Source organism: Salmo salar, chromosome 11 (assembly GCF_965601325.2).
Source record: "Salmo salar chromosome 11, fSalSal1, whole genome shotgun sequence".
Classification (NCBI taxonomy): Eukaryota; Metazoa; Chordata; class Actinopteri; order Salmoniformes; family Salmonidae; genus Salmo; species Salmo salar.
Genome location: NC_138301.1, coordinates 111478072 through 111500840, shown reverse-complemented (window position 1 = coordinate 111500840; position 22769 = coordinate 111478072). Strand labels below are relative to the sequence as shown.

The following is a 22769-nucleotide window of genomic DNA, read 5'->3' as shown; positions in this document are numbered from 1 at the left end:
TTTGCTTTGTCATACATTTTATTTTTAAGAAATGTCATAATACGACAAACACTTGACTTTTTCCACATTTTGTTAAAGTGGATTACAATAAAAAAAAAAGTTTGTTCACAATTTACACAAAATACTCAAAGTGGAAGAAATTCTAACATTTGTAAAAAATTAAATAAACATCTTGATTAGATAAATATTCAACCACCTGAGTCAATACATGCTTGAATCAGCTTTGGCAGCGATTACAGGTGTGAGTCTTTCTGGGAAGTTTCTAAAGCGCTTTCCACACCTGGATTGTCCAAAATGTGCCTTTTATTTATTTTTATTATTCTTTAAGTGCTGTCAAATTGGTTGACGATCATTGTTAGACAACCATTTTCAGGTCTTCCCATAAACTTACAAGCAGGTTTAAGTCAACTTCAGCCACTCAGGGACATTCACTGTCTTGGTAAGCAACTCCAGTGTAGATTTGGCTTTAGGTTATTTTGTGTTTTAGGTTATTGTCCTGCTGAAAGGTTAATCTCCCAGTATCTGGTGGAAAGCAGACTGAACCAGGTTTTCTAGGATTTTGCTTGTGCTTATGTCCATTCCGTTTAGTTTTTGTATCTTGAAACTCCCCAGTCCTTAACGATTACACGCGTACCCATAACCATGATGCAGCCACCACTACCCTTAAATATTGAGCGAGATGCTCTGTAAGGTATTGGATTAGCCCCAAACATAAATTCACTTGTTCATTGCCACATTTATTGCAGTATTTCTTTAGTGCCTTGTTGCAAAAAAGGATGCATGTTTTGGAATATTTAAATTCTCTACAGGCTTCCTTTTCACTCTTGTCATTTGGGTTAGTATTGTGGAGTAACCACAATGCTGTTGCTCCATCCTCCGTTTATCACAGCCTTTAAACTCAAACTGTTTTTAAAAAAAGTCCCCATTTGGCCTCATGGTGAAATCCCTGAGCAGTTTCCTTCATCTGAGTTATGAAGGACGCCTGTATCTTTGTAGTGACGGTGTATTGATACACCATCCAAAGTGTAATTAACTTCACTGTGCTCAAAAGGATATGTCTGCTTTTTAAATTGTTATACATATAGGTGCCCTTTGCAAGGAATTGGAAAATCCCCCTAGTCTTTGTGGTTGAATCTGTGTATGAAATTCACTGCTTGACTGAGGGACCTTACAATTATCTGTGTGTGGGGTACAGACGTGGTAGTCATTGTTAAACACTATTGCACACAGAGTCCATGCAACTTATGACTTGTTAACTACATTTGAACTCCTGAACTTATGCTGAACAAAAATATAAACGCAACATGTAAAAAGTGTTTGTCCCATGTTTCATGAGCTGAAATAATATATACCATAAATGTTCCATACGCACAGAATACTTGTTCTCAAAAATGTTGTACACATTTGTTTACATCCCTGTTAGTGAGCATTTCTCCTTTGCCAAGATAATCCATCCACCTGACAGGTGTGGCATATCAAGAAGCAGGATCATTACACAGGTGCTGGGGACAAAAAGGCCACTAAAATGTGCAGTTTTGTCACAACACAATACCAGATGTCTCAAGCTTTGAGGGAGCTTGCAATTGGCATGCAGACTGCAGGAATGTCCACCAGAGCTGTTTCCAGAGAATTTAATGTTCATTTCTCTACCATAAGCTGCCTCCAACGTCGTTTTAAAGAATTATGCCCAACCGGCCTCACAACCGCAGACCACGTGTATGGCGTCGTGTGGGCGAGCGGTTTGCTGATGTCAACTTAGTGAGCCCCAGTGCCCCATGGTGGGGGTATGGGCAGGCATAAGCTACGGACAACCAACACAATGGCATTTTATCGATGGCATTTTGAAAGCAGAAATACCGTGACGAGATCCATTGTCGTGCCATTCATCCGCCACCATCACCTCATGTTTAGAATATAATAAAACTTTGTCCATCCAGGATGGACATTTTTCTTTGGCATCACCTTCCATTAAAATAATCACATACATTCTCACATCATACACATTTAAACCAGTCAGTGTATGCAACATGATGGACTGAGGACATTAATACATTCACTCACAAACGACCACTGTCCCAACTGCACTAGATAAGTACATATACCAATACAATTTACTTTGCATTTAGTAGTCCAACAGCACAAGGAACGAATGAATGTTTGAACATGTTCTTCTTGGCCATGGGCATTCTGAAGCGCCGGCCCGAGGGAAGCCTCTCCAACTGAGGGTGGGAGGGGTCCCCAACGACAACCAGTGCCGTCTTTTTGGTTGCCTTGTGGAATAGAATGCTCAAATGTGCCTGTGGTCGACCAATTACTTTGCTGACTGTTTACTATTCTGGTCAGTTTGCTTTTGCTCCTCATGCTCAGATTACCATCATTACTGTCATATTGAACATGAGGATGCTCTCCACCAAGCTGCTGTACACCCTCTCCTTTAATTTCCTGATTAAGAACAGCCATTGGTTTGCTTTAAAAGAAAATACAGTCTGCATTCTCTGTAAAACTCAGCTTGTTATCAGCATGATAATGCAGGCCCCATGTCGCAAGGACATGTACACAATTCATGGAAGCTGAAAATGTCCCAGTTCTTCCATGGCCTACATACTCACCAGACATGTTACCCATTGAGAATGTTTTGGATGCTCTGGATCAACGGTACGACAGCGTGTTCCAGTTCCTGCCAATATCCAGAAACTTCGCACAGCTATTGAAGAGGAGTGAGACAACATTCCACAGGCCACAATCAACAGCCTGATCAACTCTATGCGAAGGAGATGCGTTGTGCTGCATGAGGTAAATGGTGGTCACACCAGATACTGACTGGTTTTCTGATCCATACCTCTACCTTTTTTATTAAGGTATCTGTATTCCCAGTCATGTGAAATCCATAGATTATGGCCTAATGAATTCATTTCAATTGACTGATTTCTTTGAATTGTTGCATGTTGCGTTTATATTTTTGTTCAGTATATTTAGGCTTGCCATAACAGAGGGGTTGAATACTTATTGACTCAAGACATTTCAGCTTGAAATGTTTTACACATTTAAAAAAAAAAATGTCAAAGTGGACAACAAATCTCAATTCAATCTATTTTAAATTCCGGCTGTAACGCAACAAAATGTGGAAAAAGTCAAGGGCTGTGAATACTTTCTGAAGGCACTGTAACAACATACAATTTGAGCTTGGTTTGTTATTATTTTACCATCACCTAAATTACAATAAACCCAAGTTGAATATAGCAGAATAAAGAAGTTTAATCCAGTCCATGGCCTAAATGTGTAGTTCAAAGAAGTTGTGAAAACGACTACACTATGTAACCAAATATATATTTCCAATATAAGCTTTCTTTGACAGCCAAAGCCAAATATATACATATGTTTTTTTCTATAATTTTGTTATGAGTTCTTCACTCTCCATGTCGGACTCTTGTTCTTTACCCTGTAGAATACAATACATGGTGTTAGTCTCATACACTGTCCACTGCTTCATCTGTTCCATGTCCCAACAGAACAGATTAACTTTAGTGTCTTACCAGGAAGATGAGTGTGTGGTGGATGATGAGTTCTCTGGTGAGGCGCACCATGTTTGTGTTCATGGCCAGCTCCTGGAACAGTGTTGGGACAAACACCAGCGCCAGGTTCTGAGCTGTCATTCTGTTCTCTACACTGTACAGCTGAACTCTAGAAAGGGGATGGCAACAATGAGTATTAGTCATGCAGGATCATTTTGTTGCCCTGTTAAAATCTTAAATCATTGATCATGTGTTCTTACATGTAGAAGTGTCCACACAGGGCATTGAGTGTGATTCTGTTGTCAGGGGGCAGTTTTTTCAGGAGTCTGCGGTAGGTAGCCAGTCTAAGGGTCTCTTCAGTGTGGGCTATGGTGACAAAGGCAATGAATGAGAACCCCATTACTCAAAGTACAGCTTGTATTGAACCACTCGTTAATCTAGATCAGGGCTACTCCAATACTATTGGAGAAGATCCGGTCACACAAATTTCTTAGGTGCAAAGATCTGGATGGATATTGTGATTTAAAATCGACATAGTAACAAACCCCTACCTTGTGACCACAAACTGTTCACACCCCTCTTGTTAGCGGAGAGAAAATAGTGCAGGTTAGAAGCTAATTTCCTGAAATTCGACACATTTTACCATGTCTTATGTTACGTGTTCATATGTCTGAGTGACTCAAACATTACATCAAAATAAATAAAAAAACCTTGGCATGTAATCTGGACATGATAACTACAAGGTTTAGAAAGCTAGTTAATTTACCTACCTAAAAAATGTTAGCTGACATGGGATAGTTGATCAACTGGACATTTCTGACAGGTTATGAATAGCTGTCAGTGACTGACATAAGAAGAGAAACTTCCAATGCAGTACAACAGTTTTAAATATCTCAACAGTAAGTTGAAAGCCTGACTGAGTTTCATATATGAAATATGTCCATACCACAGGAGGTTGGTGGCACCTTAATTGGGAGAACGGGCTTGTGGTAATGGCTGGAGCGGAATTAGTGGAATGGTAACAAATATATCAAACACACGGTTTCAATGCGTTTGATGTCATTAAATTTGCGCCGTTCCACCCACTATTATGAGCCGTCCTCCCCTCAGCAGCCTCCACCGGTCCATAGTGACCCTAAACTGTGCCATTGGTCGTGTTCGTGAGCATCAAAGCCGAGATGTATCATGGGTAAATTGTGAACAACTGACTGATCTACAAATAATATTGAGTAATTATTTATGACGCAAGTTGATTTGTAAAACAGTCATTTTCGACTCGCCTTTAAAGTCGGCTGCAATGTTGACAATCCAATGTTACTTGTCTGACTGGAGAGACCGGGGAAGAATCTCACATTAAACTTCCATTCTTGCATCCCTCTCTCCTCGCCGTTTTTTCAAAACCCATTTAATGAGAAGGTCTCTATTTTTAGAAGAGACTAAATGAAAAAATTCTACAGCACAACGGCAGAGTCATGTCTTAATTGTATAATTAACAATGACTCAATAATCCATGCCTTCTGGGAATCATATAAAATCAAAAAATTATGGGTGGAGCTAAAAAGTTGTCGGTCAGAAGTATTACAATGTAAACGTACATTTAATCCGTCTGTCTGCATATTTCAAGACATGTCATATGGGGGTGTAGTGAGATACCCAAAGGACTGGACGATTCTCTTCTCATCACTCATCTTGAAAAAAAAATGTATACTAAAAACATTGGAAAACCATCAATCCACCATCATTAACACAATGGAAAAATCTAATGATTTATTATTGAAATAGTATGGGTGACCGAGAAAATCAAATTGGTACAATTTAAGGCCATGTGGCAAACAGTGGTGTTCGGTGCCGTTTAAGATGTTTGGTCTTATTTCTATTACAGTATATTGGATGACTGTCATTCATATTCCATTCACCCTGGTCAATGTAACGTCAATAGGTTTAGGCTACTACATGATTCTCTATTTTTCCTTTTACACATGATGTTGCTACAACCTAGCCTAAAGTTTACAACGTACAGTGAGAGGAAAAAAGTATTTGATCCCCTGCTGATTTTGTACGTTTGCCCACTGACAAAGAAATGATCAGTCTATAATTTTAATGGTAGGTTTATTTGAACAGTGAGAGACAGAATAACAACAAAAAAATCCAGAAAGACGCATGTCAAAAATGTTATAAATTGATTTGCATTTTAATGAGGGAAATAAGTATTTGACCCCCTCTCAGTCAAAGATTTCTGGCTCCCAGGTGTCGTTTATACAGGTAACGAGCTGAGATTAGGAGCACACTCTTAAAGGGAGTGCTCCTAACCGCAGCTTGTTACCTGTAAAAAAGACACCTGTCCACAGAAACAATCAATCAATCAGATTCCAAACTCTCCACCATGGCCAAGACCAAAGAGCTCTCCAAGGATGTCAGGGACAAGATTGTAGACCTACACAAGGCTGGAATGGGCTATAAGACCATCGCCAAGCAGCTTGGTGAGAAGGTGACAACAGTTGGTGCGATTATTCACAAATGGAAGAAACACAAAAGAACTGTCAATCTCCCTCGGCCTGGGGCTCCATGCAAGATCTCACCTCGTAGAGTTGCAATGATCATGAGAACGGTGAGGAATCAGCCCAGAACTACACGGGAGGATCTTGTCAATGATCTCAAGGCAGCTGGGACCATAGTCACCAAGAAAACAATTGGTAACACACTACGCCGTGAAGGACTGAAATCCTGCAGCGCCCGCAAGGTCCCCCTGCTCAAGAAAGCACATATACATGCCCGTCTGAAGTTTGCCAATGAACATCTGAATGATTCAGAGGACAACTGGGTGAAAGTGTTGTGGTCAGATGAGACCAAAATGGAGCTCTTTGGCATCAACTCAACTCGCTGTGTTTGGAGGAGGAGGAATGCTGCCTATGACCCCAAGAACACCATCCCCACAATCAAACATGGAGGTGGAAACATTATGCTTTGGGGGTGTTTTTAGAGGGACAGGGGGACAGGACAACTTCACCGCATCAAAGAGACGATGGACGGGGCCATGTACCGTCAAATCTTGGGTGAGAACCTCCTTCCCTCAGCCAGGACATTGAAAATGGGTCGTGGATGGGAATTCCAGCATGACAATGACCCAAAACACACGGCCAAGGTAACAAAGGAGTGGCTCAAGAAGAAGCACATTAAGGTCCTGGAGTGGCCTAGCCAGCCTCCAGACCTTAATCCCATAGGAAATCTGTGGAGGGAGCTGAAGGTTCGAGTTGCCAAACGTCAGCCTCGAAACCTTAATGACTTGGAGAAGATCTGCAAAGAGGAGTGGGACAAAATCCCTCCTGAGATGTGTGCAAACCTGGTGGCCAACTACAAGAAAAGGCTGACCTCTGTGATTGCCAACAAGGGTTTTGCCACCAAGTACTAAGTAATGTTTTGCAGAGGGGTCAAATACTTATTTCCCTCGTTAAAATGCAAATCAATTTGTAACATTTTTGACATGCGTTTTTCAGGATTTTTTTGTTGTTATTCTGTCTCTCACTGTTCAAATAAACCTACCATTAAAATTATAGACTGATCATTTCTTTGTCAGTGGGCAAACGTACAAAATCAGCAGGGGATCAAATACTTTTTTCCCTCACTGTAAGTGCACACAGGTCGAGAGAAAATTTGAGTTGACAGACAATGACACGTGGAGAAAGTGACACATTCAATAGCGCCTTGCACACTCTTGCCTGCATCTAGCTGATCTAGGGTGTAATCATTAGTCCAACAGTTGCAAACGAGTGTTTCTATTGGACAAATTTAGGTATGTTTATCCCCGCTTCGTTCTGTTTGCTTCCATTTATGAAAAACGTTTTTCAACAGAATCGGTGGAATGAATACATGCCTTGACCACAGTTTACTCTCATAGCTTGTTCTATTCTCCTTGGATCTACGTGCTCTCCTCTCACCTTTTCCATTCATTTGTGGACTTCAATGCACAACACATCAGCTGTCTGTGACCAGGCAAAAAAAAAAATAATTCAAGCCAAACCTTCATATCATAACCACTAACCCCTACATCATTGTCACCAAATTAGCTAAAGTAATTTCATAGTCAGCATATCTACTAGAACTAACAAGTTAGTAAACAGTCATGCAGTACAGTGTACAGTCAGTAAGTTAGCAGTTACATCGGCGGGCCCCGCTGGCATTAAATTAGTCAAACTAAAAGCTTACCTTGACTTGGAAGAGTTCCAGAGTTCCAGTGTCATTGTTTGTGTAAGTTCTTGTTCAGATGTACAGATGAAGTTGGAAGTTTACATACACTTAGGTTGGAGTCATTAAAACTAGTTTTTCAACCACTCCACAAATTTCTTGTTAACAAACTATAGTTTTGGCAAGTCGTTTAGGAAATCTACTTTGTGCATGACACAAGTAACTTTTCCAACAATTGTTTACAGACAGATTATTTCACTTAATCACAATTCCAGTGGGTCAGAAGTTTACACTAAGTTGACTGCCTTTAAACAGAAAATGATGTCATGGCTTTAGAAGCTTCTGATAGGCTAATTGACCTCATTTGAGTCAATTGGAGGTGTACCTGTGGATATATTTCAAGGCCTACCTTCAAACTCAGTCCCTCTTTGCTTAACATCATGGGAAAATCAAATGAAATCAGCCAAGACCTCAGAAAACAAATTGAATACCTCCACAAGTCTGGTTCATCCTTGGGAGCAATTTCCACGTTCATCTGTACAAACAATAGTACGCAAGTAACGCTCAGTAAGAAGACGCGTTCTGTCTCCTAGAGATGAACGTACTTTGGTGCGAAAAGTGCAAATTAATCCCAGAACAACAGCAAAGGACCTTGTGAAAACGCTGGAGGAAACAGGTACAAAAGTATCTATATCCACAGTAAAACGAGTCCTATATCGATATATCCTGAAAGGCCGCTCAGCAAGAATGAAGCCACTGCTCCAAAACCGCCATAAAAAAGCCAGACTACGGTTTGCAACTGCACATGGGGACAAAGATTGTACTTTTTGGAGAAATGTCCTCTGGTCTGATTGAACAAAGATAGAGCTGTTTGGCCATAATGACCATCGTTATGTTTGGAGGAAAAAGCGGGAGGCTTGCAAGCCGAAGAACACCATCCCAACCGTTAAGCACGGGGGTGGCAGCATCATGTTGTGGGGGTGCTTTGCTGCAGGAGGGACTGGTGCACTTCACAAAATAGATGGCATCATGAGGCAGGAAAATTAGGTGGATAAATTGAAGCAACATCTCAAGACATCAGTCAGGAAATTAAAGCTTGGTCGCAAATGGGTCTTCCAAATGGACAATGACCCCAAGTATACTTCCAAAGTTGAGGCAAAATGGCTTAAGGACAACAAAGTCAAGGTAATGGAGTGGCCATCACAAAGCCCTAACCTCAATCCTATAGAACATTTGTGGGCAGAACTAAAAAAGCGTGTGCGAGCAAGGAGACATACAAACCCGACTCAGTTACACCAGCTCTGTCAGGAGGAATGGGCCAAAATTCACCCAACTTATTGTGGGAAGCTTGTGGAAGGCTACCCAAAATGTTTGACCCAAGCTAAACAATTTAAAGGCAATGCTACCAAATACTAATTGAGTATGTAAACTTCTGACCCACTGGGAATGTGATGAAAGAAATAAAAGCTGAAATAAATCATTATCTCTACTATTATTCTGACATTTCACATTCTTAAAATAAAGTGGTGATCCTAACTGACCTAAGACAGGGCATTTTTACTAGGTTTAAATGTCAGGAACTGTGAAAAACTGAGTTTAAATGTATTTGGCTAAGGTGTATGTAAACTTCTGACTTCAACTGTATGTATGTTTGTAACTGGTAAAAATGAAGAAAATAAATATTATACAACATATAAAATATGAATGAGAAGGTCAGAGGGGAGGGAACCCCGACCTGATCCAATGGGTTTTGAGAACAGGGCGAGAAGAGAGGACGCGAGGAATCAAGGAAATACATTCTTCCCGGGGTTGTTTAAGATGCAAAGGACAGTACCTGCAGCCTTGACCCACAGTTCCCTTTGTGTCTGAGGGATGAGCACCACCTGCTGGCGGACATACTGCTTCAGGGCCCCTGCAGCGTCCAGGAGACCCTGTTCATCTTTCTCCAGAGGGGCAGTTTTAGGTGATCTGCTGAGGGCTTCCACCAGACTGCTGACCTTAGTGGCCAAGCCACAGCGCCGGTACAGCCCATCCACCTTCAGGCCTGGGAGGGAGACGGAAGAGGAGCAGAGCAGATTAACCAGTTGTGAGAATTCATGTTCCTGCCGGACACTGGTTATCCAGATCACTACAATACTTGTTCCAGTCTCAAATGGCTTGTAGCTGACACTCACCATATTGTGTGATGTGTGAGATACACCTCTCAATGGCAGGGGGCACATTGCCAATGGCGTTGGGTGGCAGCTGGTACAGTGATGGGCGCTGCTTCCTCTTTGTGGTCACTGCCCGTTTCAGTAGGCTGTGCCAGGACTGACAGCTGTGGTCTCGTTCAAACTGCATGGACATGGTTCTAGCAGAAAGAAGAGATAGATGGATTGGACACCATCCATTGAATGACAGATGCTGAAATACGTTTGGGAACCATTGCTATGACATCAAGTACGATGGAATGCAACTTGTTATAACAAAGTGTTCCTGTAGTGCTGACCTCTCTCCAGTGACCAGCTCTATGGTGTTCTCAGAGGAATCTATCTCTGTGGGCAGAAAAGAACACCGTCGTATTACCTTATCATGATACTTCTGCTCCTCTACACAAGGCATGTAGAGAAAAATCATGTTGTGTAAACATGCAGACAATGAGGTGAGGGAAGGTGTGACTCACTGTATTGAGTCTCAGGATTGAGTGTTAGCCTCTCTCTGTGGCGCTGCTGGTCAGTAGGATAGACGAGGACCTGACCTCCACGGAGCACTGCCCAGACCTCAGTGTGCTGCAGGCCTCCTCCCTCCCTCAGAGACACCCGGGACACAGCAAACACCCCGTCCAGCTCCTCCTCATCTATGGGCTCGGGCAACACCACCTGGTAGGGGGAGAACATATGATTAGTTTTAACCCACATTACTATATCTGTCTGTGTTATCTGTAGGCCTACTCTCTGCTCAGGAAAGTTGACACAAAGGCCTCTATTATCATCCAGCATATGGAACACAACCTACAGTCCTTATTACTTCCAGATTGATAAACACACAGCTGTTATTGTATTACCCTGAGAATATGAAGCAGGTGATTCAGTAGATCCTCTTCGGTGTCAGCATTGCACACCAACTGGTCTGTCAGAGTCACCATTTCAAACTCATGAGTCGATCTGTGGGAGAGGAGGAAATCAACAATCACCCTTATATCTTATAAACCGTATTAAAACATATAATATCTTAAAAACGGATATGAAATGTCTCCCACAATGTTAACGTCATAAGGTTGCAGTACCCGTTGGAGCTGTGGAAGATGGAGATGACCTCCCTCAGGTCCAGAACATCACAGGCTGCAGAGTCATTCTCCTGGGAGAACAAGAAGCGGTCCTCCTCCAACTTCCCATGGAGCTCCTCCTCTCCTGCACACACACACAGTTTTACTCCCATTAAGAAGTCGTCTTTTATATCAAACGATAGGCTTTTAGGCTATTGTGATATGCCCATAGTATAAGGGTACCTGCAGCAGAAGGAGGGTCAAAGGTCGCAGGGTCTCTGCTGGGCACCTGATGAACATAGGCAGGGGCATCTGTAAAAGAGAAAAATAAACAGATATTTGAAAGCATGATGAACAAGACAGACATTTTGATGTACTGACTGATATCATGAAAGTGACAAGTTGAGACTACGCAAAGACAAAACAACAGCAGTGCTGTGGATCTTAGGCTGCAATTACACATTTTTTCACAAATTTCGACCAATCAGATCAGATATTTTGGATCTTAGAGCCTGGACCCCTGATGCCAGTATCTGTGGATCTTAGAGGACCCCTGATGTTAGTACCTGTGTACTCGTTGTGTCTGAGCAGCTCCGTCTGCATGGCCTGTCCAGCCCGCTCTGCCAGGGAGATGGGCGTGGGGCACTGAGAGTCCCCTGAGTAGCACAGGACCCGGGCCCCCGAGCACAGCAATGACATGGTCTCTGGGACATTAGGGCCACACACCACCTCACACAGCCTCTGGAGGACACAGGGTGAGGGGATGATATAACAACCAATAACACATATCATTCAGCACAGTCTGTCCTGTACAGACCCTGGGATGTTTTGGTGTATTTTCCTATCTTTAAGGATTGATAGGAATCAGAATAGGATGCATACATATAATAACACTATTTTGGAAGGGATCTGAACAAAAACCAGATTAACTACACTGTCCTCTGCTGGTTGAGAGCAGCAGTGTAGTCTGAGAAAGGGGCTGAAGCTGGGGTTGGGGCTGAGGCTGGGGTTGAGGCTGGGACTGGGGTTGAGGCTGGGGTTGGTGCTGAGACTGGGGCTGGTGCTGAGACTGGGGCTGGTGCTGAGACTGGGGTTGAGGCTGAGGCTGAGACCTGGGGTTGGGGCTGAGACCTGGGGTTGGGGCTGAGACCTGGGGTTGGGGCTGTGGTTAGGGCTGGGGCTGAGACCTGGGGTTGGGGCTGAGACCTGGGGTTGGGGCTGAGACCTGGGGTTGGGGCTGTGACCTGGGGTTGGGGCTGTGACCTGGGGTTGGGGCTGTGGTTAGGGCTGGGGCTGAGACCTGGGGTTGGGGCTGTGACCTGGGGTTGGGGCTGTGGTTAGGGCTAGGGCTGAGACCTGGGGTTGGGGCTGAGACCTGGGGTTGGGGCTGTGGTTAGGGCTGGGGCTGGGGCTGAGACCTGGGGTTGGGGCTGTGGTTAGGGCTGGGGTGTTGGCTGACCTGGTTGAGCAGTCTCTGGCTGGAGGCTAGAGGATGGGTGAATCTGTATCGGCCCTTGGTGTACTTGGCCCTGATGAAGTCCCCCCTCTGATCCACAGAGGAGTCTGGCAGGATCTGCTCTGCACCCGGCACGTTGTGACCCCATACATCATTGGCTGCTTTGTTCCCATAATGGACAAATAGCTATGGAGGAAAGAGAACACATCAGTTATTAGCAGTGCCTATTTTCACATTACTTTACTTCTGTATTTGGTTATACATACAAGTATTCAGACACCTTCACTTTTACCACATTTTGTAATGTTACAGCCTTATTCGAAAATTGATAAAATATGTTTTCCCCCATCAATCTATACACAATACCCCATAATGACAAAGCAAAAAATGGTTATAATAAATTGTTGAAAAGTTACTAAAAATTAAAAACAGATTTATCTTATTTACATAAGTATTTAGACCCTTTGCTATGAGACTTGAAATTGAGGTCAGGTGCATCCTGTTTCCATGGATCATCCTTGAGATGTTTCTACAACTTGATTGAAGTCCACCTGTGGTAAATTCAACTGATTGGACATGATTTGGAAAGGCACACACCCGTCTATATTAAGGTCCTACAGTTGACAGTGCATGTCAGAGCAAAAACCAAGGCATGAAGTCGAAGAAAGTGTCCGTAGAGCTTCGAGACAGAATTGTGTCGAGGCACAGATCTGGGGAAGGGTACCAAAAAATGTCTGCAGCATTGAAGGTCCCCAAGAACACAGTGGCCTCCATCATTATTAAATGGAAGAAGTTTGGAACCCTCTTCCTAGAGCTGGCTGCCTGGCCAAACTGAGCAATTGGGGGAGAAGGGCCTTGGTCAGGGAAGTGACCAAGAACCCGATGGTCACTCTGACAGAGCTCCAGAGTTAATCTGTGGAGATAGGAGAACCTTCCAGAAGGACAACCATGTCTGCGGCACTCCACCAATCAGGCCTTTATGGTAGAGTGGCCAGACGAAAGCCACTCCTCAGTAAAAGGCACATGACAGCCCGCTTGGAGTTTGCCAAAAGGCACCTAATTGACTCAGACCATGAAAAACAAGATTCTCTGGTCTGATGAAACCAAGATTGAAATATTTGCCCTGAATGCGTGACGTCTGGAGGAAACCTGGCACCCTCCCTACGGTGAAGCATGGTGGTGGCAGCATCATGTTGTGGGGATGTTTTTCAGCGGCAGGAACTGGGAGACTAGTCAGGATTGAGGGAAAGATGAACGGAGCAAAGTACAGAGAGATCCTTGATGAATACCTGCTCCAGAGTGCTCAGGACGTCAAACTGGGGCGAAGGTTCACCTTCCAACAGGACAACGACCCTAAGCTCACAGCCAAAACAACACAGGAGTGGCTTTGGGACAAGACTCTGAATGCCCTTGAGTGGCCCAGCCAGAGCCCGGACTTGAACCCAATCGAACATCTCTGGAAGACGAGGCTGTAATCGCTGTCAAAGGTGCTTCAACAAAGTATGTAAATGTGATATTTGCAAAAAAAAAAAAAAATTTAAACGTTTTTGCTTTGTCATGGGGTATTGTGTGTAGATTTATGAAGAATAAGGCTGTAACGTAACAAAATGTAGAAAAATCAAGGGGTCTGAATACTTTCTGCAGCACTGTTACAGGGAAGGTCATCTCACCAAAATCAGAGGTTCGGTCCACACTTTACTGTCCAACTTCAGGCTTCTCACTTTGGAGACATGGATGCCCAAAGAGCGATGCTGACCTTAGAGAAACCGTAGGGACATAGGTCATATAGAGCAGTCCGTACACATCCTGAGTATCACCACAGTCCCAGCTCACCTGCACAGGCCTCACAGACGACCACCAGCAGGTTAACTGAGGCCCACTCGGGGTTGGCACTGCCACAGTCGGCACACACTTTGTTCCATGGGCTGGCCCAGAGTCGGTGAGCCACCTCGCTGCATGACAGGGCACTGAGGATCACCTGGTTCAGACTCCCCAGCCACACAGCCAGCTCCCTCGACGAGTCTGTGGAGAAACTACAGATACAAAGACTGTGTTTCTCAGTAGTAAAGCAAGGCGCTCACATACATTGGCCAGATACTGGGATAATCTGATAGAAGAGCAATTGTGTAATAACACAAGTTAGGAAGGGATCCTAACAAAAACCAGATGAACTACACTGTCCTCTGCTGGTTGAAAGCAGCACTGTAGATTGGGGTTGGGGCTGATCAGACAGAGACAGTGAGAGAGAAAGAGACGGACACTCACTTGAAGGTTTTGTAAGGTGTGATGAGGCTGAAGTTATGACGGCCAGTCTGCTTCACTGAAGCCACGTTCATGGACACATAGGTCAGCCCAACCCCCAACTGGAAGTCCTGCATGGCACAAATAACATGAACTGAATGACACAAAATACACTCAAGATGTCCTCCCGAACTGTCATAACAATCATATAGTGATGGAGCTCAGCAGAGCCCTGTTCCCTTCCTCACCTCTTTATTGTTGTAGATCCATAGGTTGTGTCCACAGATGGCAGCGTACACTCTGCTGCTGCGAGGGTCCTTCATGGTCAGGGCTCCATGCTGCTCCGGAGGGGCTGGGGGGTCCCATCCACGAGAGGCCAGAAGGGACGTCACCCAGCCCTCCTGCACCGCTGGGACCGGGGAGAGAGGTGGAGAGATGCTCAGGCACAAGGCAAAGCACAAAAACAGTAGGAACCAGAAAGAGAGTTAATATCCATCAGTAGCTCACCTTTGTTGTGCGCCATGAACTCAAAGTGCTTCTTGCAGAAGTAAAGGGAGAAGCGTCCTTTGTCCTGCTTGCAGACGTTGGTGATGCTTGACACATGGAACACTAGGTCTGTGAACTTGTCCTGCGGCCCAGAAAAAGAGGGAATAGTGTGAGAAACAGATCACTGGCATAGCCTGGGAGAGACAATAATGATATAACAACGTTATGTCTTAGTTCTAGTCAAAAGAAAGGGTCCATTGGACCATGGTGGTGCTAGTGATTCACTCACTGTGCGTTTCTTCCAAAGTGATACCAACGGTCCATCCAGGGTGGCCCACAGAACATTGTGCCTTCAGGAATCAAAGTATCTCAATTTTCAAATACATAGAAATTAGGCAATGACATTTGGAAAATAATCTGAAATGTCATATCAGAGAATGTGATTTCAGTAAGCTGTTGTTGTACAGCAACAGTACATATATCCCACAGTGTCCCACATTACCTGCGGCCCTTCCATACATCCAGCCAGCTGGATCGGGACACCACATTCTCCCTACGAGAGGACTCTGCTGCCTGGGTAGCACCACCGCTCGCTGCTGCCTGTTTTCTCCTGCTGACACGGATGGTGGCCGCACTGGGGACAAAGAGAGAAGAAGTTATCTCATAGAAACATGACAAATATTTAATTAACTGGGAGCTATCTTGAACAAATATGCCTCACATTTAATACAGACCCACTGCTTGTACAGTACCTCATGGGTAAATTACAAGACACCTATTGCATAACACACTTCATGTCTTGCACAGAGCACTGCTATGCAGGTGAAAACATTCTTAGTGGGAAGGAAGCAGGAAGTATAGGCATGTGTAATACAGTGATCTGAATAGGTAAACAAAGGGGCTTGTAGAGTTCACAGGTGATTAGACAAACAAGTATATCACTCTCAAAATAAAATAGCTACTGTTTCATGTTTGACCCGGCAACACATTTGTACATTTACATTACAGTCATTTAGCAGACGCTCTTATCCAGAGCGACTTACAGTAAGTGAGAGCATACAATTACATACTGGTCCCACTGTGGGAATCAAACCCACAACCCTGGCGTTGCAAGTGCCACGCTCTGCCAAGTGAGCCACACCCAAAAAGACCACTTCAATTGGTTTTAAATTCTATCATACCCTTAAAACCATACAATAATATTGAAAACCCATTCAAATTGTATCAATATTGGTAAGTGACTATGTTAAAATCTCAGTTGATTAGGTATCATTTTACTCTAATTGAACTCCCCATGAAGGCCATCTGTTAACTTCCTGTCTGTCTGTCTGTCTGTCTACTGTGACGGGGTGCTGTGACGTACCGTGGGATCTTCTGTTTGAGAGGTCTGGTCTGCATAGACTCCTTTTCCACAGGAGGTTTCCCGCTGGGGACAACACCAATACAAACATGCCCTGACGCAACACTGGAAGAGGCATAGAAGAATGACACAAAGCCATTCAACATTTCTACCACCAATTTGTTTGCTGTGACCTGTAGCTTGTTACATGTAGTTACATACATTGATATACATTTTCTTCCCTGCCTTTATCCATGGCCTATACTGTTTTGTGGTCTATGCTTTTGCACCTCTTATTTGATACTCACTTGTTCATGTGGGATGGGTTCTTTATTTCTTCAGTAACGGCATCGTCATCATTGGACGATTCAGATCCAGATCCAGGGCATTTTTCCCAGTCAGCTACATCAGTGATGTAGGGGTCAGTTTCCACAGCCGGACTGACGTAGGGGTCAGTATCCACAGCCGGACTGACGTAGGGGTCAGTATCCGCAGCCGGACTGACGTAGGGGTCAGTATCCACAGCCGGACTGATGTATGGGTCAGTATCCACAGCCGGACTGACGTAGGGGTCAGTATCCACAGCCGGACTGACGTATGGGTCAGTATCCACAGCCGGACTGACGTAGGGGTCAGTATCCACAGCCGGACTGACATAGGGGTCAGTATCCGCAGCCAGACTGACGTAGGGGTCAGTATCCACAGCCGGACTGACGTAGGGGTCAGTATCCGCAGCCAGACTGACATAGGGGTCAGTATCCGCAGCCAGACTGACGTAGGGGTCAGTAATCGCAGCCGGACTGTGTGGAGAGAAGGACAACCAGGCAGATCTGTCAAGGAGTCCATCTGGCTCATTACTGTCCAGTACTGGGCAAGATGGAGTCACTCCAGAATCAGATCTGAAGAGAAGGAAGTTACACTGGCTTGGATTCTGCTCTGCTGGGCTGGTAATGGCAGGCTTATTTAGGATAACGGCAGGGTTGTCTTCCTTTTCTGCCAGCAAATCATTTGCAGGTGGAATACCTGTGAACCCAAGATAAAATGGTGTACAGTAAAAGATGCCTTGTTGTTTGGTGACAAATGAAAGCAGGAAGTATTTCAGAAGTCTGTCACTGAATCACAGCTGTTTGTGTTTAGGAGTAAAAACCAGTTTTTCTTGTGTTGCTATTGTGACAGTACACTGCAGCTATGTTAGCTGTAGGAATGCTTTACTGGAAGTTAGGACTCAAGCTCAGTATCACATAGTATGCACTTCCTTGACCTTGAGTAACTCTTTAATGAATGGCACGGAACAAATCTTGTTTAGCATGATAAAATATTGTTAATTGGTGAGTTGTTGAAAGGTAAGCTGTTTAGCTGGCACACTGTGTCTGAGCCAATCAAATATGTCCTGTCATTACACAAGTACAGTCATAGTTCTAACAAAACTCCTCTGGTCCCTATCATTACAAAATATGGAACTGTTATCATGATGAGCACCAGGGCCTACCTTTGCTATGAATTCCTGTATCAGGTGTATCATGTATCAAATCCCTTGAAGACAAGTGTAAAAACAAAGAATTAGAAAACAATCCCCAAGAGCGTAACAGGTGTTTGCTAAAACAAGTGGACATCACGAGGATCACTCACCGATCAGAAGAGAGGTGGATCTGTGGGCTCCCTCCAGCCCGCTTGTAGCGAGTCCGTGGTTTAGGTACTGGCACAGGCATGTCTGGACCGAGGGGGGCAGACATCTATTTCACAGTAGGAGATATTACTGTAGGTCACAAACACATGTCTGAAATAACTTTTTTTTCCCCTAGACATGTAGATTTGAAAGTTACTCAAGTAAAAGTCAGCCCGTAAAATACTAGAGTAAAAGTCTATTTTTACATTTTAGTAGACGCTCTTATCCAGAGCGACTTACAGTAGTGAACGCATACATTTCATACATTTTTTCCCCGTACTGGTCCCCCGTGGGAATCAAACCCACAACCCTGGCGTTGCAAACACCATGCTCTACCAACTGAGCCACACGGGACCAATGGTATATATGGTTTTAAATATACTTAAGTATCAAAAGTAAAAGTATGAATCATTTAAAATGACTTATATTAAGCAAAGAAGACGGCACCATTTGTCTTGTTATAAAAATGTCCGATGTCCGGATAGCCAGGGGCACACTCCAACACTCAGACATTATTTATAAAAGATGCATTGTGTTTAGTGAGTCCGCCAGATCAGAGGCAGTATGAATGACCACCTGTTCTCTTGATAAGTGCGTGAATTTGACAATTGTCCTGTCCTGCTAAGCATTCAAAATATAATGAGTACTTTGGGTGTAAGGGAAAATGTATGGAGTAAAAAGTGCAATATTTTATTTAGAAACGTAGTGAATTAAAAGTAAAAGTTGTCAAACATATAAATAGTGAAGTACAGATACTCCAAAAAACTACTTAAGTAGAACTTATTTTTACTTAAGTACTTTACACCACTGATACCCCATGACAAAGCGAAAACAGGTTTAGAAAATTTTGCAAATGTATTAAAATAAAAAACTGAAATACCTTATTAGTATTCAGACTCTTTTGCTATGGGACTCAAAATGAAGCTCAGGAACATCGTGTTTCCATTGATAATCCTTGAGATGTCCTTGTGTCCACCTGTGGTAAATTCAATTGATTGGAAATTATTTGGAAAGGCACACACCTGTCTATAAGGTCCCACAGTTGACAGTGCATGTCAGAGCAAAAACCAAGCTATGAGGTCGAAGGAATTGTCCGTAGTGCTCCGAGACAGGAGTGTGTCAAGGCACAGACTTGGGGAAGGGTACTAAAAATGTTCTGCAGCATTGAAGGTCACCAAGAACACAGTGGCCTTCATCATTCTTAAATGGAAGAAGTTTGGAACCACCAGCACTCTTCCTAGAGCTGGCCGCCCGGCCAAACTGAGCAATCGGGGGAGAAGGGCCTTGGTCAGGGAGGCGACCAAGAACCCAATGGTCACTCTGACAGAGCTCCAGAGTTTGTCTGTGGGGATGGGAGAACCTTCCAGAAGGAAAACCATGTATGCAGCACTCCACCAATCAGGCCTTTATGGTACAGTGGCCAGACAGAAGCCACTCCTCAGTAAAAGGCACATGACAGCCCGCTTAGAGTTTGCCAAAAGACACCTAAAGACTCTCATACCATCAGAAACAAGATTCTCTGGTCTGATGAAACTAAGATTGAAATCTTTAGCCTGAATGCCAAACGTGACATCTGGAGGAAACCTGGCACCTACCCTACAGTGAAGCAGCATCATGCTGTGGGGATGTTTTTCAGTGGAAGGGACTGTGAGACTAGTCAGGATCGAGGGAAAGATGAACAGGGCAAAGTACAGAGAGATCTAAAAGTATATTTTTAAATTTTTAAATTTTAGTCATTTAGCAGATGCTCTTATCCAGAGCGACTTACAGTAGTGAATGCATACATTTCATTAAAAAAAAATCCGTACTGGACCACGTGGGAATCGAAAACATGACTTAGTACTTGGTGGCAAAACCTTTGTTGGCAATCACAGAGGTCAGACGTTTCTTGTAGTTGGCCACCAGGTTTGCACACATCTCAGGAGGGATTTTGTCCCACTCTTCTTTGCAGATCTTCTCCAAGTCATTAAGGTTTCGAGGCTGACGTTTGGCAACTCGAACCTTCAGCTCCCTCCACAGATTTTCTAGGGGATTAAGGTCTGGAGACTGGCTAGGCCACTCCAGGACCTTAATGTGCTTCTTCTTGAGCCACTCCTTTGTTGCCTTGGCCATGTGTTTTGGGTCATTGTCATGGTGGAATACCCATCCACGACCCATTTTCAATGCCCTGGCTGAGGGAAGGAGGTTCTCACCCAAGATTTGACGGTACATGGCCCCGTCCATCGTCCCTTTGATGCGGTGAAGTTGTTCTGTCCCCTTAGCAGAAAAACACCCCCAAAGCATAATGTTTCCACCTCCATGTTTGACGGTGGAGATGGTGTTCTTGGGGTCATAGGCAGCATTCCTCCTCCTCCAAATACGGCGAGTTGAGTTGATGCCAAATAGCTCCATTTTGGTCTCATCTGACCACAACACTTTCACCCAGTTGTCCTCTGAGTCATTCAGATTCACTCCCTTTAAGAGTGTGCTCCTAATCTCAGCTCGTTACCTGTATAAAAGACACCTGGGAGCCAGAAATCTTTCTGATTGAGAGGGGGTCAAATACTTATTTCCCTCATTAAAATGCAAATCAATTTATAATATTTTTGACATGTGTTTTTCTGGATTTTTTTGTTATTCTGTCTCTCACTGTTCAAATAAACCTACCATTAAAATTATAGACTGATCATTTCTTTGTCAGTGGGCAAACGTACAAAATCAGCAGGGGATCAAATACTTTTTTCCCTCACTGTACACTACATGACCAAAAGTATATGGGCACCTACTCGTCGAACATCTCATTCCAAAATCATGGACATTAATATGAAGTTGGTCCCCCCTCTTTGCTGCTATAACAGCCTCCCCTCTTCTGGGAAGGCTTTCCACTAGATGTTGGAACATTGCTGCGTGGACTTGCTTCCATTCAGTCACAAGACCATTAGTGAGGTTGGGCAGTGATGTTGGGCGATTAGGCCTGGCTCGCAGTCGGCGTTCCAATTCATCCCAAAGGTGTTCGATGGATTTGAAGTAAGGGCTCTGTGCAGGCGAGTCAAGTTCTTCCACACCGATCTCGACAAACCATTTCTGTATTGACCTCGCTTTGTGCACAGGGATATTGTCATGCTGAAACAGGGAAGGGCCTTCCTCAAACTGTTGCCACAAAGTTGGAAGCACAGAATCGTCTAGAATGTCATTGTATGCTGTAGCGTTAAGATTTCCTTTCACTGGAACAAAGGGGCCAAGCCAGATCCATGAAAAACAGCCCCAGACCATTATTCCTTCTCCACCAAACTTTACAGTTGGCACTATGCATTGTGGCAGGTAGCACTCTCCTGGCATCCGCCAAACCCAGATACGTCCGTCAGACTGCCAGATGGTGAAGCCTGATTCATCACTCCAGACGTGTTTCCACTGCTCCAGAGTCCAATAGCGGTGAGCTTTACACCACTCCAGCAGACACTTGGCATTGCGCATGGTGATCCTAGGCTTGTGTGCGGCTGCTCGGCCATGGAAACCCATTTCATGAAGCTCCTGAGGAACAGTTATTGTGCTGACATTGCTTCCTGAGGAAGTTTGGAACTCGGTAGTGAGTGTTGAGGACAGATGATTTTATGCACTTCAGCACTCGGCGGTCCCGCTCTGTGAGCTTGTGTGGCCTATCACTTATCGGCTGAGTTGTTGCTCCTAGATGTTTCCACTGCTCAGTAACAGCACTTACAGTTGACCAGGGCAGCTCTAGCATGGCAGAAATTTGATGAACTGACTTGTTGGAAAGGTGGCATCCTGTGATTGTGCCACATTGAAAGTCACTGAGCTCTTCAGTAAGGCCATTCTACTGCCAATGTTTGTCTATGGCGATTGCATGGCTGTGTGCTCGATTGTATACACCTGTCAGCAACGGGTGTGGCTGAAATAGCCGAATCCACTAATTTAAGGTGCATGCGTCCTAAATGTTACAGCAACTATTATCACGTTGTTATTACCTTTAATACTGTCTTGGATTGACGTTTAGGCCTACTGAGACAGATTCTGGAGGTCATTTCATTGCCTTTTTCTACTCAAAGTTTATAGGTAGGCTATGGTTGCTGTTTATTTTAACATTTCAGATGGCCTACAAAAACTTTGCGTTCCAGTTTTGTAAATACGTTAAAATATTGTTATGATTATTTGATGGGGGAAAAAACTGTGTGTGAATATGGGTTAATAGTTCGTGTTGGAAATGTTGATCTCAACTACAGTCGTATAAAGCTTATAAGCTCTGAATCACAGTTACGGGTACATTCATGCTGTTCTGTTCAAAGGTGACAACCACCGTAGGCTACTGCACTTGTTCCCGAGCACGTCACATAACTAGGACTGAACGTGAAGGCTAGATTTCTGGGTAACTCAACGGTGTTGAGAAAATCCTAAATGAAATGTTACATAAATGATTTGGTAGGCCTAATTAAAATCTTACCTTATCGTTACTCTTATGTTCAAATGCGATATTCCGTTCAAAAGACACTGGAAAGGTTTGTGGCTGTTTTGCGTTCTGCCAACGACGACAGTGTGTAGCCTATGCGGGTAAAATCTGTACAGCGCGGTCTCACCTGTATTACCTGTTCCGAAGCTGAGCTCGGTCAGCAGCTGGGCAGGGCTACTAAACGAGTATTAGCACATAGATA

The 22769-nt window shown here is 44.0% G+C and overlaps 1 protein-coding gene across 3 annotated transcripts; it reads right to left on the bottom strand.

Annotated features, from left to right (window-relative positions):
- Window positions 1–22723, bottom strand: LOC106563746 (arf-GAP with Rho-GAP domain, ANK repeat and PH domain-containing protein 1). 3 transcript variants are annotated; one of them, XM_014129579.3, is made up of 25 exons: window positions 22562–22718; window positions 19007–19102; window positions 18090–18193; window positions 17950–17993; window positions 16769–17483; window positions 16485–16586; window positions 15624–15755; window positions 15411–15471; window positions 15143–15263; window positions 14884–15044; window positions 14660–14766; window positions 14228–14427; window positions 14065–14150; window positions 12398–12580; window positions 11505–11679; window positions 11182–11250; window positions 10960–11083; window positions 10738–10837; window positions 10357–10552; window positions 10183–10228; window positions 9869–10044; window positions 9529–9738; window positions 3773–3878; window positions 3534–3681; window positions 1–3439 (listed from the first exon to the last, which is right to left on the bottom strand). In XM_014129579.3, exons 3-25 carry the CDS (start codon window positions 18191–18193, stop codon window positions 3386–3388), a joined length of 3420 nt encoding a protein of 1139 aa, XP_013985054.2. In that variant the 5' UTR covers window positions 19007–19102; window positions 22562–22718; the 3' UTR covers window positions 1–3385. The 3 variants fall into 3 exon arrangements, with proteins under 3 accessions (XP_013985054.2, XP_013985055.2, XP_013985057.2); XM_014129580.3 differs by lacking the exon at window positions 19007–19102 and having other exon boundaries at window positions 22562–22723; XM_014129582.3 differs by lacking the exon at window positions 19007–19102 and having other exon boundaries at window positions 18090–18216; window positions 22562–22707.
- Window positions 22724–22769: the final 46 nt, after the last annotated feature.

Coding starts and splice junctions, on each gene's coding strand:
- LOC106563746 (XM_014129580.3), bottom strand. CDS start 18,193: ATGTCTGCCCCCCTCGGTCCAGACATGCCTGTGCCAGTACCTAAACCA. Junction 15,756..16,484: donor CTCAAACAGAAGATCCCACG/GTACGTCACAGC, acceptor CTTTGTCCCCAG/TGCGGCCACCATCCGTGTCA. Junction 10,553..10,737: donor ACCTGCTTCATATTCTCAGG/GTAATACAATAA, acceptor TCCCCCTACCAG/GTGGTGTTGCCCGAGCCCAT.